Below are 14194 nucleotides of genomic sequence, written 5' to 3' on the forward strand. Positions count from 1 at the left end.
TTCTTGCACTTCTATCTTTACTTTAATTTCCTTTTTTCTTCCTTCCCTCACTCTTATTTTGGTTTTGTGACTCCCTGTGAGTGTTCATAACCATAAAGAGCAACTTGTTTCTCTTAAATTGTAAAATTAGTTCAGACTGGTAATAAATGACAGGAAATCCAAATTGAAATTAAGCTAAGTGTCCATGCTGCTTATTTTCAGTCAAGAGTAACGAACGGAAAGACCGTCAATAGTAAACTAGCAAAACTGTATTTTTATTTTGCTTTCAGTCTATTTTTTAGGGAGAAAGAAAAAGGAAATAATGTCACTGAGGAATATTTTCACATTGAGTGATGTTGCCCTGACAAGCAGACAGCATCTGCTTTGTCATTATAGTGGTATTGTGGTTAACTTGCATGTCCTCTCCTATAAACAAATCTATTTTTCTACCAGAGACGACGTTTTGTTTACCCACTATTTCACCACATTTCAATACCTATACTGTAAGTGGTCATTTTCCCTTAGAAAAATCTAAGGGAAGTAGGTATTCCCATCCCATTTCAGTTTGTTCTAATGAACCAGCTACATGACCTTTAGTTCCTTATCCATTTTTCTGCTGAAATGCAACACTGCCTTACATTTCTTTACCATTTTTCCAGAAGCGGTGCAAAACTGAAAGGGTGAACCCCCCCCCAGAAAAAAGTAACATGACAGCACAGGAAATGACAAACCGAACATTATGGGATGCCGTTTTTTTTTTTTTTTTTTTTTGGAAAAACGGAAAAATGCAGGCCAAGCATCAGGTCTCCACCATCTTGTGGCTTTCAGTGCTGCGCCAGCATCCATCCACTGCAATCGTCCCTCCTCACGCACACACACGCAACATATTTGTCACATATTCACTTACGCAAACTGGCAATACCCCCCTACATGAAGGTGTGGTTAAGGCATTTTGATTGGACTCTGGCCCTTTATTAACTACCGTTTATGAGGCAGAAGAGCTTCAAACCCGTAAGTTCCAACCTAATGTCAAGTGCAAGAGAGAGGGGCATTTTTTTTCTTCTTTCCTTTCTTCTCTCTTTCATGGAGAGAACAGAATGTACTGAAGGCAGCAGGCAGGAAGAGAGTGGCTAAAGCCCTAATGATATGGTGTATGATTGTAACCTTGGTGTGTGTGTGTGTGTGTGTGTGTGTGTGTGTTTTTGAGAGAGAGCGCAAGCAGAGTGGATGGACCTTTTCAACAAAGTTTTACTTCCAAGTCCGTCTGGTATTGTTGGTCCAAGACAAAATGAAGCCCCTCTGGTTTTCTATTATGGTGTCCTTCCTCTCCACTTGCATGCATCAATGTCTGGCTCTCCCATTGCATCTTTATCTCTTTCCACGCATGTCAGTCCTCATTTTCTCTTTTTAGATGTGAAACACCTAGGCGTGTAACTCACTCACACACTCACAAATTCACGTTTAGCAGGCAAGAGATTTTCCACAAGAGGGAGCTGTTCATTCTTTGTGTGACCAATTTTACACATGCCAATCTACGCCACCTACAGCAAAGGAAAGCAATAGCAGTATAACCAGTTTAGAGTGCAGCTGTAGACATGTTGATGCTGCCCCCTACAGGCAAAGAAAATGGTCTGTGATTAGAGGTCATCTCAAGCTAACTACACTCTGGCAGCCTACACTCACCGACTGCATGTCGATCAACAGTCTCAGTGCCCTGCTTCTTCTAACAACAGTAGTAGGAGTGCAGAAGTTAGTGAAAGGTCAAGTAGGGAACTTCCTGTCCAGATTTCAGGAAGTGGAAGGTGCCAAATTCATACAGTGTAGTCAGCCAGGGCTTGGTTTAAGCTGCTTTCAGTGTTCTCTTTAATTTATATTGGGTTGTGAGTTTTGTTACTGATGGTGTATAAGCTTAGATGACATCCTGCTTTCAGACTTTTGGTCAATTTTCACACAGGTTTGCAGAACAGTCAGGACAATAACCCTGGCAAAGACAATCTCAGCAAACTGTTAAGAAATTGTCCTGATCTATCTGAGTAAAGCAAAACCTTACAAGCATTTTTATATACTCCTTAGGCCCTGGCCATAAAACCCATACACTACCCTGGTTAGGAATGGGCTTCTGCAGAGAGAAGGCTTGGGAGAGCCTGTTAGTGGCCTAGTTAAGAGCAGACAGGGCAAAGCAAGGGACTGGCAGTGCCCTGGTTAGTCCGTCATTAGGAATGTGTCTGCACAAAAGGGGTCAGTTTCCCTGCCTCACGGCTCCTACCCCCTTCCAGGTTTTCCATAATTGTCAAACAACACATAGAACAGGGGAATGAAACTCTGTGTTCAATTTGAGCTGAGTTCAGAATACCTCAGCAACTCCCCTCCCTCCATACTTCCTTCCCTCCATTCCGTCCCTTCTCTTTTCTTTCAAACCCTGTTCTCAGCCAAACAACTCCACACCTTTTTGCTTTTCGTGTCACAGTCTTGAAGATGTATAATAAACTTAGGAATATCCTCCTGACTCATGAGTATCCAGGTGTGGTAAATCAAAGGAATACAGGAATATCAGGGTTTATTAACACTTATCTGCATGGGTCATGGTCCTAAATGGAAGAACTTCATGGTCTAAGACTAAATACTGATGTCCTACACTATTCCATCTTTTCTTCACCTCTTATCTCTTGGCCTTCCCTTTCCCTCTACTGCCTTGCATCTTCTTGTTTCTTCTCTCCTCCTTTCCATCTCACCCACCACCCTTCTTATTCCCTCCTGTCTTGTCCCGAATGTAGCTAATGAGGCCCCAGCCCTGCGATAAGTGAATCAGGTATGTTGATTGGTTTGGCAGAGGCAGTCCCTTGCCAGAGTCGCTTTGCACGCACCGCCGCCTCTTAAAAGCGCCCACTGCTGGTGTGCGTGTCTAAGAGAGATGGAGGGGAGAGATGAGGGAGGGAGGTAAAGAGCTGGCAAAGAAATAAAGGGAGAATGAAAGGAGAGGTAGGCTGCCTGCCAAGACAGGAGTAGCTGGACCTAGCGAAACACAATTATTAACCAGGACGAGGCTCAACCAGAGCTGCTCTCAGAGTTGTTGAATATCAGAAATCATGTAGGGGCCCAAACCCCAATCCTAAGATAATCAAAAATGTGTTAAAGGCAAAATAATAAAAACTGAACTTTGTTTCATTGTGTTGGTATTTCATTATTGACTGGGTCAGGACAGTAGGACACCAAAAAAAAATTACCATCTAGTTTTGATGTCCAAGGAATCAACCTTTTCTCCTGAGGCACACTGTTTAAAGGTTATTCTCTTAACTTTTTCAGTGGTGAAATTTTCCCTGAGCTGCACAGTGCAGTGTGAAGAGCTGTCATGAAGAATTGCACTGTAGCTATTTAAATTGTTTTGTGCCAGTGAGCCCTCTCTGCTTTTATGGGTATTTTTCATAGTATTTTTACTCCACTGGAACAGGATCAGTCAGGACAGGTTTGGATCACAGCGACCACCCCAAGACAACAGAGAATTGGTCTACAACTCACTTAACAAGCCACAGCTGGGCAAAGCTAATGCAACAAAAAATGCCTTTATTGACTAAGGTGTTTTGGCATTCAAGTGGACAGCTAGGTTAGTAGTTTTCTCTCCAACATTTTTCCCCATTTGTCTTTTTCCCTACTCCTTCTTCAGTCCATGTACTTTGCAGTATTTCCTTAAACTCCACTGAGAAAATTACCAAACCACTAGACCTCATGAAAGTAAAGAATAATTAAAACGCTACAGCTAAACACTTTAAGTTCAAATTGTGCTTTTTCATAAAGTAATCGTTGCCATGTTGACTTTCAAAGCTTATTGCCTTGGTTTATGTTCAACAAGACATTTTAATGAATTGTGGGAAGAGTGGTTTAGGCTTTTTACACCAAATGAAACGATAAAAAAAATATATGAATCTATGCTGGAGTAAACCGTAATGGCAAAGTATACCTTGTTGTATACCATTTACGCACACAGTTCACACAGATAAAAAGATTGAGCAAATTTACTGCATTGGTTGATGTTTTTACAGCAGTAAAAGTTATTTAATCTTAAATAAAACTACAGTAGTCTTTATATGTAGTGGTTTGTAGCTTCAGAAAGGCAATCTTTGAACATGGTACTGTAGACAAGGGGAAAGAGCAGGCATGGATCTGGTTGTCAGGGGGTCGATAAGTGATGTGCGCAGATGTTATATCCTACCCTCAGGTCGATTTTTCCCTCGCGGCCAGTGGGGGAAGCTCAGCAGAATGACGGGGGGAAGGGGAATAATACACCTGAATCATGCATGAGACAGTAGATGCAGCTGTTACATTTATGGAGGCCATGCTGACAGGCATACTGTGGTGTGGTAATAATCTCTGTTCTCATCACATAGAGCCATGCTTGGTCCACAGATGGGTACTAGCACATTGTAATGGCTGTAGAAACATACATATGATCCAACTTCTGACATAATTGTACCTACTAACAAGGCAAGGGACAACAAGCTTCAATGTCCTTATTTGCGATTATGGGATTTCTTTAATGTCTAATCTTGTATCAGAGCTAATTTATTTCTATCTAATAGTATCTGTTGCAGAGTGAAACATTTTTCTTTTATCATTACATCCATCCCAAGTGACCATGAATGGTGTAGTGTTGTGACAGGCCTGTGATGTAGTGGTTGCCATGGTAATGGCTGTATGTCAGAACAGATGGGGGGTATATGAAGGAGTCTGATGTTATTGAGAAATGCTGCTGTCAGCAGAAGCAGGCAAGCATAAATCGATGGGGGACACAACAGCAGGGATGTGCGTGTCTGTGTGTGCAAGCCTGTGCAGGCATGTTGAAACCCCCATACTCACACATGTAAGCAGTAAGCATCTCATTCAAAGGACAGGCAAGGTGAAATACATGGTGGTTCAATGGCAAAAAGGAAGAGAGGTGCAGTGTGTGTATATTATGTCCACTTAATGCACACTTGATTATCATAATGATGAATGGTACCTTTGCCACAGATAGTGTAATGTTTATTTTTATGTCAACTAACTTGGTGATTGAGAAACTAATTCCTGTTCATATTTGTAATTGTTGAAAAAAAAATGTAGCCAGAGCAAGATTTGTTTCTGTATGTGCCAAATCATATTTTTATTGTACATGCATTTGTGTTTAGCCTCAGTTAGTCTTGTCCTGTGGTTTGTGTCACGGCAATTAGATGGAAGTGTAAAATCATACAGTATGCTGAGTGCACTAGTGTGCTACAGGGTGCAGTCCTTTTCCTCACTTACTGAGCTAGCTTTTGAGAATGCAAATGACTGTCATTGGCAAATTATGGATGACTAAGTGTTATTTCCTCTCCTTCCTACAGATGACAGATTTGTCTGCTAAACACCACCCTGAGAGAACTTCAAAGTCTTAAAGCGACAGTCAAATAAACAAAACAAGACAGACCGCCGAGAGAAAAGAGTATTTCTTCTAGAACCTGAGGGGCTTGATATCACTACCATACAAATGTGAAACTGTCATCAAATAATCTGAACAACCAAACAAACTCAACAAATATAACACAAATAATTTTGTAGCAATGTCTGACCATAAAGACATGACTCATCGCCACCTGCGGCACAAGCTGCAGAGTCTTGGCCGAAAACTGGACGAACTGGAAGAAGCAACAAACAAGCTGCAGAAGTATGAGGATGAGCTACTTGACCTGCAGGTCAGTACTGGTTGACTTCTGACAGTGTTTGTTTGTGTGTGCATTTCAGAATGTGTGGAAAGTGGAACTGAAATATACTACATGAATAGATTAATGAATGTTTGAACTCTCTCTCTCTCCTCTACAGGACAAAATCATACAGGCAGAAGGCAGCAACTCAACCCTGCTTAGTGATGTGGAGGTCCTAAGGAAATGTCTCCTAAAGATTCAGGGTAAAGATGAGGAGGTACGCAAAGCTGAGGACCTCTGCCGCACAGTCAGAGAGAAACTGGAAGAGGAGGAAAGCCTTACAAAGGAGCTAAAGGCTGAGATTGAACGTCTACAACGAAGGATGGCTGAACTGGAGAAATTGGAAGAAGCTTTTGGGAAAAGCAAATCTGACTGCAGCCAGCTCTGCCTAAGCCTCAATGAGGAAAAGAACTTGACCAAGAAGCTCTCGTCTGAGTTGGAGGCCCTCAAAGTCCGTTTGAAGGAAGTGGAGGGGTCTGAGACAAAGTTGGACAGAGCAGAGCAGGCTTTGGCCATGGAGCTTGAGAAACTCAAAGGATTCACCCAGACCTTTATGAGTGAACGCAAGAGGCTACTAGAGAAACAGAGAGAGGACGAGAAGATCATTCTAAAGCTGACAGAAAAATTGGAGCAACAGAAGAACCGCCTTGGCATGGCGGCAGACCCTGGTCGTGCAGATTTCATTAGGTCACGAATTGAGGATGAGCTTTCATCCACAGTGTTCCTCACAAGTAAACTGGCGGGACGCAAGAAGAGCCTTGACTACTTGAAGATGGCTGATGACATTGGTCTTGTGAACAAATCTGAAAATGAGAAGAACAGCGGTCTTGAGGGTTCACAGGAGGAGGACAACAAAGTAAAGGAGCTGACACAGGAAGTAGAGAGGCTGAAGACCCGCCTTAAACAGCTGGAGATAGTGGAGGAGGATCTAAAGAGCTCGGAGTCCAAAAATGGTGAACTTCATGAGAAGTTCCAGGTGGAACGAAACCGGGCTCGCCAACTGAGCGAACAAGTGGAACAGCTCAGGACGCAGCTGTGCGTAAAAGGTGGAATTGGAAGAAATGGAACCAGTAATGTGGACAAACACGGCAATGGAAGTACTAACATTGACCACAACATCCCCTCTAAGGTCCTGGAGAATGGCAAAGCTGATAATGAAGAGATCATTGTGAAGGGAGGTTTCAGACAAGAGAAGCCCAAATATAGGAGTGCTGCAACTGTCTCAGAACCGAGTTCCCCCAAACACAGGAGCAGGGAGCTCTCTCCTCAGCATAAGAGAGAGACCAAGCTGAGGAGCAAAGAGCCGAGCCATTCCGAGGAGAGCTCTCCTAAGTCTGTGAGAAGAGCCCTCAGTCCTGCTCACAAGAGTAGAAGGATACCCAAAACCCCAACTACTGCGATTTCATCTGATAACGGAATAAGAGAAACCGGACGAGGAACTGAGGAAAAGCCAAGAGGAGCCTCTTTCTGCTCTGTAAACGCATCTTCTAGTGATATTAAAAAAGCGTCTGTTCTTAGTCGCTATCCTCCAGCAGCTAATGACCAGAAGCCACTGAGGACGGCTCACAAACAGACTGATGGGGAGACTAAAAAGAGCAGAGTAGAAAAGTTTTCAAAATTGTACGTTGGTAGTGATAGTGAATCAAACAACTCTGATGTAGTGCCTGACAGTTCCAGTAACATCAACAGTATCTCTGCTTTAGAGAAGGATGCCTCAGATCAGGAATCAACAGACCAGGTTCAGGAATCTGTCTCTGTATCTGTCACCTCCACCCTGTCCAAAGCCAATGGATCCTACACAGCCTACAGATCCAGCGTCACTCCACTGCTGCCCAACGACCAGGGATCAGAGGGCCATTCATCTGCCTCTGAAACAGAATCCACTGGTTCAAGGCCCTCTGAACCAGAGCCTGTAACTGAGACAACTACTACAACTGTAAGCAGTAGGACTGCAACCTCCAGATATCCTAGATACTCCCATGTCCATGACTCACATTCAGAGGGTTCTTCTACCAGGAGCTCATTTGATGAGGAGCTCCACAACAGAACGCCATTAGATGGAGGCCACCAGGGGCCTGCGCATACGGCATCAGGGATTGAGATCCAGCGAGTGTGCAGCCCACGTGAGGCACTGAGGTCAAAAGCTGTCATCAAGCCTGCGATCATCGAGATTGACAGGAAGGAAGTGATGATTTCAGATCCTTTGTCTACAAATGGCAAACCCAAAATCTCCTCCAAACCTATCGTGACCACCGCTAGTAAAATGACCAGTAGTATAACCATCTACCCCAATGACCCAAGCTCTTCCAGAACCAGCAGTCGCAGCAGCAGTGTGTCTAGTGAACACATGCCGATCAGAGAACGGCACACCTCCACCAGTAACATCCTCATAGGTAAGTTTTCACAATTCACAAACTAGTTTCACTTTACTGAACACTGCTCTTTTACACAAATGATCTGATCTGTAACAATAACTGAATAAAATGTTCCAGTAAAGACAACATTTACAATTGTTCGCACAAGTATGAACTTAAAATCATTGTAATGCAATATGACCATTCAAACACTACCAACTGAAGCTCTTTGTCAGAAATCCTGTCTTAGCATTGTGCGAGCCCATAGTTCAACACTTTGGTTCACATAATGAGCCATTATGGAAATGGAGTAGGATAATTACTAAGCAGTAAAATTGCGTGTTAACTGGAAGTGCAATGCATTCGATTTTCAAAGTCAAATTCCTTTTGCTGTAGTCTTTTTAAGTACCACATGATACATCATATAAACAATGGCAGTCATATTTTTCATGGAGCAGGTGCTAAGATAAAATTTTAATTTAAATTGCAACTGCATTAGAACATTAGTTGTGTAAAACAAGCCATGTTAGCAGCTCTGCGAGGCTGTGCTTAGGCACAGATGTGCTTTGAGCTAAATGCTAATGTTAGCATGCTAACATGCTCACAATCACAATGGTAACGTGCTAATGTTTAGCAGGTATAATGTTTACCATGTTCACCATTTTAGTTTAGCATGTTATCATGCTAATATTGAATTGCTAACTCCAGCAGAATTTCACACAAGTACAGTTAAGGCTAATAGAAATGTCATTTTTGCAGGTTTTTGGTCATAATCTAAAATACTAGACTAAGACAGTGCCATCCATAGAGCCATGCCACTAGCATGGCAAAAAATTATATTATGAAGGACACTGCATTACTGTCTTGTGAGTCTTACTGTCAGCTTGTTGCATTTTTTAAATGTTTTGCTTAGAAAATATGATATAATTTTACTTGCCAGGCCCCAGCAGTGAGCACCATGGCAGCATCTCCATCCCATACGAGATCTCCATTCCCAAGAGTGAAATCACCTTGCAGCCATGCCAGGAACAGGACTGTGGGGTGGACGACCACAATGATTCCTCATCAAGGTCCAAACTCCACAACACTTCCAGAGTGGAGACCACCACCAGCCAACTGTGCTGCCAACGCAGCAACTTCAGCCTCCAGTCCCCAGACACCACCTCCACAGACTTTAATGACACTGAGTCAGGCTTTGAAAGCAGCAGTAGCAGTAGCACCACCACTGTCACCAGCTGGAGACGCCAAAGACAAAACCAATACTCCCAAGAAGACAGTTTACCAGATATGAAGAATGTGACTGTGAGAAGCACCTGGAGGAACCGGGGCACTGCGTCAGTGGATGAGACAGGCCGAGGAAGAGGGGGTACACGGACTATGACTGATGGTGGGTCGGCGGATGAAACAGAAGCCGTGACAACATGGAGGGCTTACCGGGCAACCACCTTTGATACAGAAGAAACAATAAACAGCGGAACAGGAGCTGCTGGAAATGCTGAGGCACAGAAGGGAGCCAGGCCGTCCCCTGCAGAGGTGAGATGATAAATAAATGTATGAGACAAAGTCTTGAGTTGAGAATGAGACTATTCCCTACCAAAAAGGAATAATAAATTGGAGGATAAGAGTGAACTACTTTATAGCTGCATAATGTAGCTCTTTGTGTTGCTTCCTGTCCCAGGTGTACATGCGTAGGATCAACACTGTGGTTACTAACACTAGAGAAGTCGAGGAACCAGGGCTTCGCCGAGGCAAATGCTCACCATCTCCCACCATGGAGGCAGGAGGCCTGGGAAGGATAGTACCTCATGCACCTGTTATGTCTCAGTCCTGGGGCCGATCATACACACAACAACCACTGGTAGGACAACCAACTTATTTTGGTTTTTACACTTGTCTGCTGTCATAAGATGTGTTCTTTTCAAATGATGCAGGTATATAGAGTGTGTTAGAGGTATATAGAGTGGCAATGTTCTGGTAATTTTACATGCCTGGAGTATTTCTTAAATGTTTTGACAATATGGAAGGACAACTACTGCAGAAAGCATCAACAGAAAGCATCAACAGAAGCTAATAGAAAAAAAGTGTTTTTCTTCTTACAATTGTCTCCCCAAAACATGTCACCTCTGGGTCTTGGGAGACAGCTTCAAACTTAAATTACTTACAATTGAATTCCTTCCTTCCTTGAAAAGATGGCCCATGTGTCTTGTTTCTGCATTTATGGTAGATTTCTCCAACCTTTCTGGCATAAAGCAAACATGTGCCTGAGCTTTTACTGCATAATGTGGCTTTTAAAATTCTCTGCATTGCTATGTAGATGAAAGTATTATCCGCACCGCTCTGCAAATAGTTTTGTCTTGAAGATAAAAGTCCAGAAAGTATAACCGCAGGGCTGAGCTCCTGGTGTGTCCACTTTGCATGAGAGCTCAGCTTGTATTTTTCCCTGACGCGAGGCTCTGCGACTTCAAGCTTAGCACAGCAGTTCTGTAGGCCCCACTCCTGCTGCCCCAGTAAGCACAAAAAGAAAAGGGTGGGACAAAAAAGGAGGAGGATGGAAATGAAAAAGACCTCAACAGGGGAAAAGAAGGTTAGGCAAACCTCAAGGAAAAGAAAATAGCTTTTTTTTCTATTTAAATGTGCCACCACATTACAGTCTTTGCCCCTGCCAGGCTGCAGTGCTATTCTACGCAAACATTACTGAAGATAACTGTTCAAATACTCACCTCCGCTAGTACATGTATAGGATTAATATGTGTTTGTGTTTTAATCCACACACATGCTTCTTTTTGCACATACTGCATGTAGATCTGTCACTGTGCAAGAGCTTATATTTGTGGCTTTAATGTGAAATTATTATCTGCAATTAGTTATTTTGAGATATACATCTAGTATGGCAAAACTTTCACCACTGTAAGCACAACCTGACACATAACTTCTCCAACACTTAAGACTGATTTTGGAGCTACATTATAAACAACTAATTTCTGTACAAAGAACCAGATTAAGCCCTCTGATTTCATATATGTGTGTCTATGCATTAACATGTAAAGTGCAACGTGCAAAGTGTCTGCTGTCTCATCCGTCATCTTTGGTCACATTTGCGATCTAGGCAATAAAGTTATCTGGAGTTCAATTGTCTTGCATGTATACAGCACACAGAGATCTGCTGTAGAAGATAATTCTAGAGAGATTTCTTAAGACTTAATAATTCTTTTGACATTATACAGTATACTATGCACAAGTAGATCCTGCGGTGTACCACAGTGTTATTGTTTTTGTAGCTGTTATGCTTGAGTCATGATTTAAGGAGTCATCTTTTAGAAGTAGTGCATTGAAGTGTTATTGACCAGGTCAGGACCAGGACTTCAGGAGGTTATGGGGTCGGTGTTGTGGTTGTATTCTTACAGAAGTAGGGTTAGGGTTTCTCCCTATCATAAAGACACTGAACACAGATCTCAAAACCTTAAGCTGGGGTCTCTCATCTCCAGCCAGACGAGCCATTGCATAAAAACATAGCAACTAACATGGCCTTAGAGCTGTAATTACCTACAGGGTCCCTCCCTCTCATTAGCCTCAATAGGCTTAATGAAAAACACTGAGCCTCAACCCTTGATGCCCCCCTTCAGCACATATATAGACTGGTAGAAAGAGCATTAGAGAACAGCCTCTGACTCCTGTCTCTGACTCCTCCTCTCCCTTTCTCTCTTCCATCTCCCTATTTAATTTGTCATCCAAGCCCTGACATGAACAAAGTGGCTTAAAGTCATGTATTTGAGGAGCTCTGTCAGGGTCAGTGCCCATATCAGTTCTACTACATGGCCTTAACCCCACCTCTGCATTTTCAGGACGGCGACCATCCTCCCTCTGACCCTGTTCCACATCACTCACCCTTGATAGCCTTGGTTACCCTAGAGCCCTTGAATGAGTCCCTTCCCTGTCTCTGATGTGGTAAATCAGCAGTGACCTGAACTGCCTTGCTTCTTATCACTCCTTCAGTTTTTTTGCCCGTCGTGCACTTTGTTATGGGAATTTCCTAAACCCACTTTGTTGTTTGCTGTGGTACGGTAAAACCTTGTTCATCCTGATATTTGATGCATGAACTGGTCACTCAATTTGGATAGCAATTACAAACAAAAATTGCTACAGCGCAAAAAAAAAAAATACTTCAATTCATAATTGGGCTTTGAAGCATGTCTTGGAGCACAGCCGATCATCTTTGGTTTGGATGTTCAGAACATTTCAGTGGTCTGAACGGCGTCCATTCCCAAGAGGTTTGGATAAATACAGCTGTAGTTAGGACAGTGGGAGGTTGGGATTAGCTTGTGATTGCAGTGTCAAGGGTTGATAGAAGAGGTTTGTATTATTACAAGTTTGTAGATGGAGGCACATGGGTTGATGGAAGAGGGATATAGCTAGTCATCAGTTAACTGACATCCCATTAATCTTTCTTTCACTTAGTATCAGTGCTTCTCTATCTTTGACTAAAGCTTGATCCATTAAGGTTGCAGTCTGCATGGAAATAAAAGTTGTTTATATAATTTTTTATGATGTTATTGTTTACTCCTTCTACATTCTTTGAACAAATGTCACATCATCATGATTTTAAAAGGTTTTTTCAATGAAAATGAAAATTGTGACATGAAAATGATCATTTCCACTTATCGTGAATCTTATCGCAATTGTAGTATCTGTCAAAATAATCGCAATATGATTTTATTTTTATTTCTTTTATTTTTTTACCATATCCTGCAGCCCTAGTCTGAATCCATGGCTGCTGTTTGACCTTGATTGTTGCTCTGGTTTGTCCAAATCAGTGTTAACAGTGCAAAGTGTTTGTTACTCTCGTGGCATGGCTTTATGGATGACAGTGTTGATCTGTCGATCCACCACTTTGTTCCAGAATGAAATATTTCAACAACTGATTGCTGTGACATCTTGTGCAGACATTCATGTTGTCCAGAGGATGAAGTCTACTGACTTTGTTAATCCCCTAAATTTACCTGTAGCACCACCATGACAAAATTTGAATTTGTCTAATACTATGACCAAATAACTAAAACTAATGACATTCCCATCGGCCTCAGCTGCACTTTGTGTTTAGTGCTAATTAGCAAATATTAGCAGGCTAGCATGCTTAATTAAGATGGTGAACATGCTAAACATTATACCTGCTATACCTGTATATACAAATGCTATACATCAGCATGTTAGAATTGTCATTGTAATCAAGTTAGCATTAGCTGACAATAGCATTTAGCTCAAATCACCATTGTGCCTGATTAGAGCCTCGTAGCTGTAGACATACACCGTAGACTTTTGGTGTGTGTGAATCAATTGGGCAGACACACACAGGCCTGTATGTGTGCCCTTCTCCACAGATCATCATACAAGGCAATTAACCTCATTGTTGCAGAAGAAGCGACGCCCTGTAGAAACACATAAAAAGCTTTAAGTTATAAATTCATGAGGTTATAATAAAGATCAGGTCTTTATTGTGATTAGAAAAGAGCAGAGGAGCAGAATTGCTTATTGACCAGTGCAGAGAAATGAGCTTCTGGTGTGAACAGTCAGGCTACTGCTCACAGAACCTAGCGTGACGCTTCCACTTCCTGTGTCCCCCCGGCATTAGTCTTATTAATGCTCTGATAATGGACATGGTAGACCATACAGGACTTGGTCCAAAACACACTTGAAGGCTAATTCTGATATGAATAAACCTAACAGGTCAGTGTTAATATGGAGAGTGCTTGCATTCTGTAGCAGTCATTCCACACCTCAGAGTTCAGAACAGAACAGCATTATAGTAATTCTTCCCCACAGTAGCAGTAGGAAACCTCAGCCTGTACATGAATGAGCCGTGAACTTATGTTTGGCTGAGAACAGCGGGGCAGATATGGCCGATGAGCGAGATACCAAAACATCCTTTGTTGAGTCAAAAACCAGCAGCAGCAAGGTAAAGTGTGGGATCAGAGCTGCTCTACTATTCACCGTTTGCCTGATGTGACCCGCACAGAAAAAGCCCTCTGGAATAACAGTCTGTGCAGCAGCTTAAGTTGGACTGTGGTATGTTTTCAGTAGTAGAACATCGACAACAGACACTGTACCAATCACCCGTGAAAAGTTGTAAAAGTATGGCTTTTATAAAAAATAACC

At 42.4% G+C, this 14194-nt stretch overlaps 1 protein-coding gene across 2 annotated transcripts in view; it reads left to right on the top strand.

The window, feature by feature from the left end:
- Positions 1-14194, top strand: part of luzp1 (leucine zipper protein 1) — a 54380-nt gene that overhangs the window by 30861 nt on the left and 9325 nt on the right. The window contains exons 3-7 of one of the 2 annotated variants that reach the window (XM_044166580.1): positions 3428-3580; positions 5334-5681; positions 5809-8083; positions 8985-9577; positions 9723-9902. In XM_044166580.1, the coding sequence (XP_044022515.1) occupies positions 5550-5681; positions 5809-8083; positions 8985-9577; positions 9723-9902 (3180 nt within the window). In that variant the 5' untranslated portion in view covers positions 3428-3580; positions 5334-5549. The remainder of the gene's footprint in view (positions 1-3427; positions 3581-5333; positions 5682-5808; positions 8084-8984; positions 9578-9722; positions 9903-14194) is intronic. The other variant, XM_044166579.1, reaches the window with a different exon arrangement.

The sequence above is a fragment of the Siniperca chuatsi genome, linkage group LG15, assembly GCF_020085105.1.
Source record: "Siniperca chuatsi isolate FFG_IHB_CAS linkage group LG15, ASM2008510v1, whole genome shotgun sequence".
Lineage (NCBI taxonomy): Eukaryota > Metazoa > Chordata > Actinopteri > Centrarchiformes > Sinipercidae > Siniperca > Siniperca chuatsi.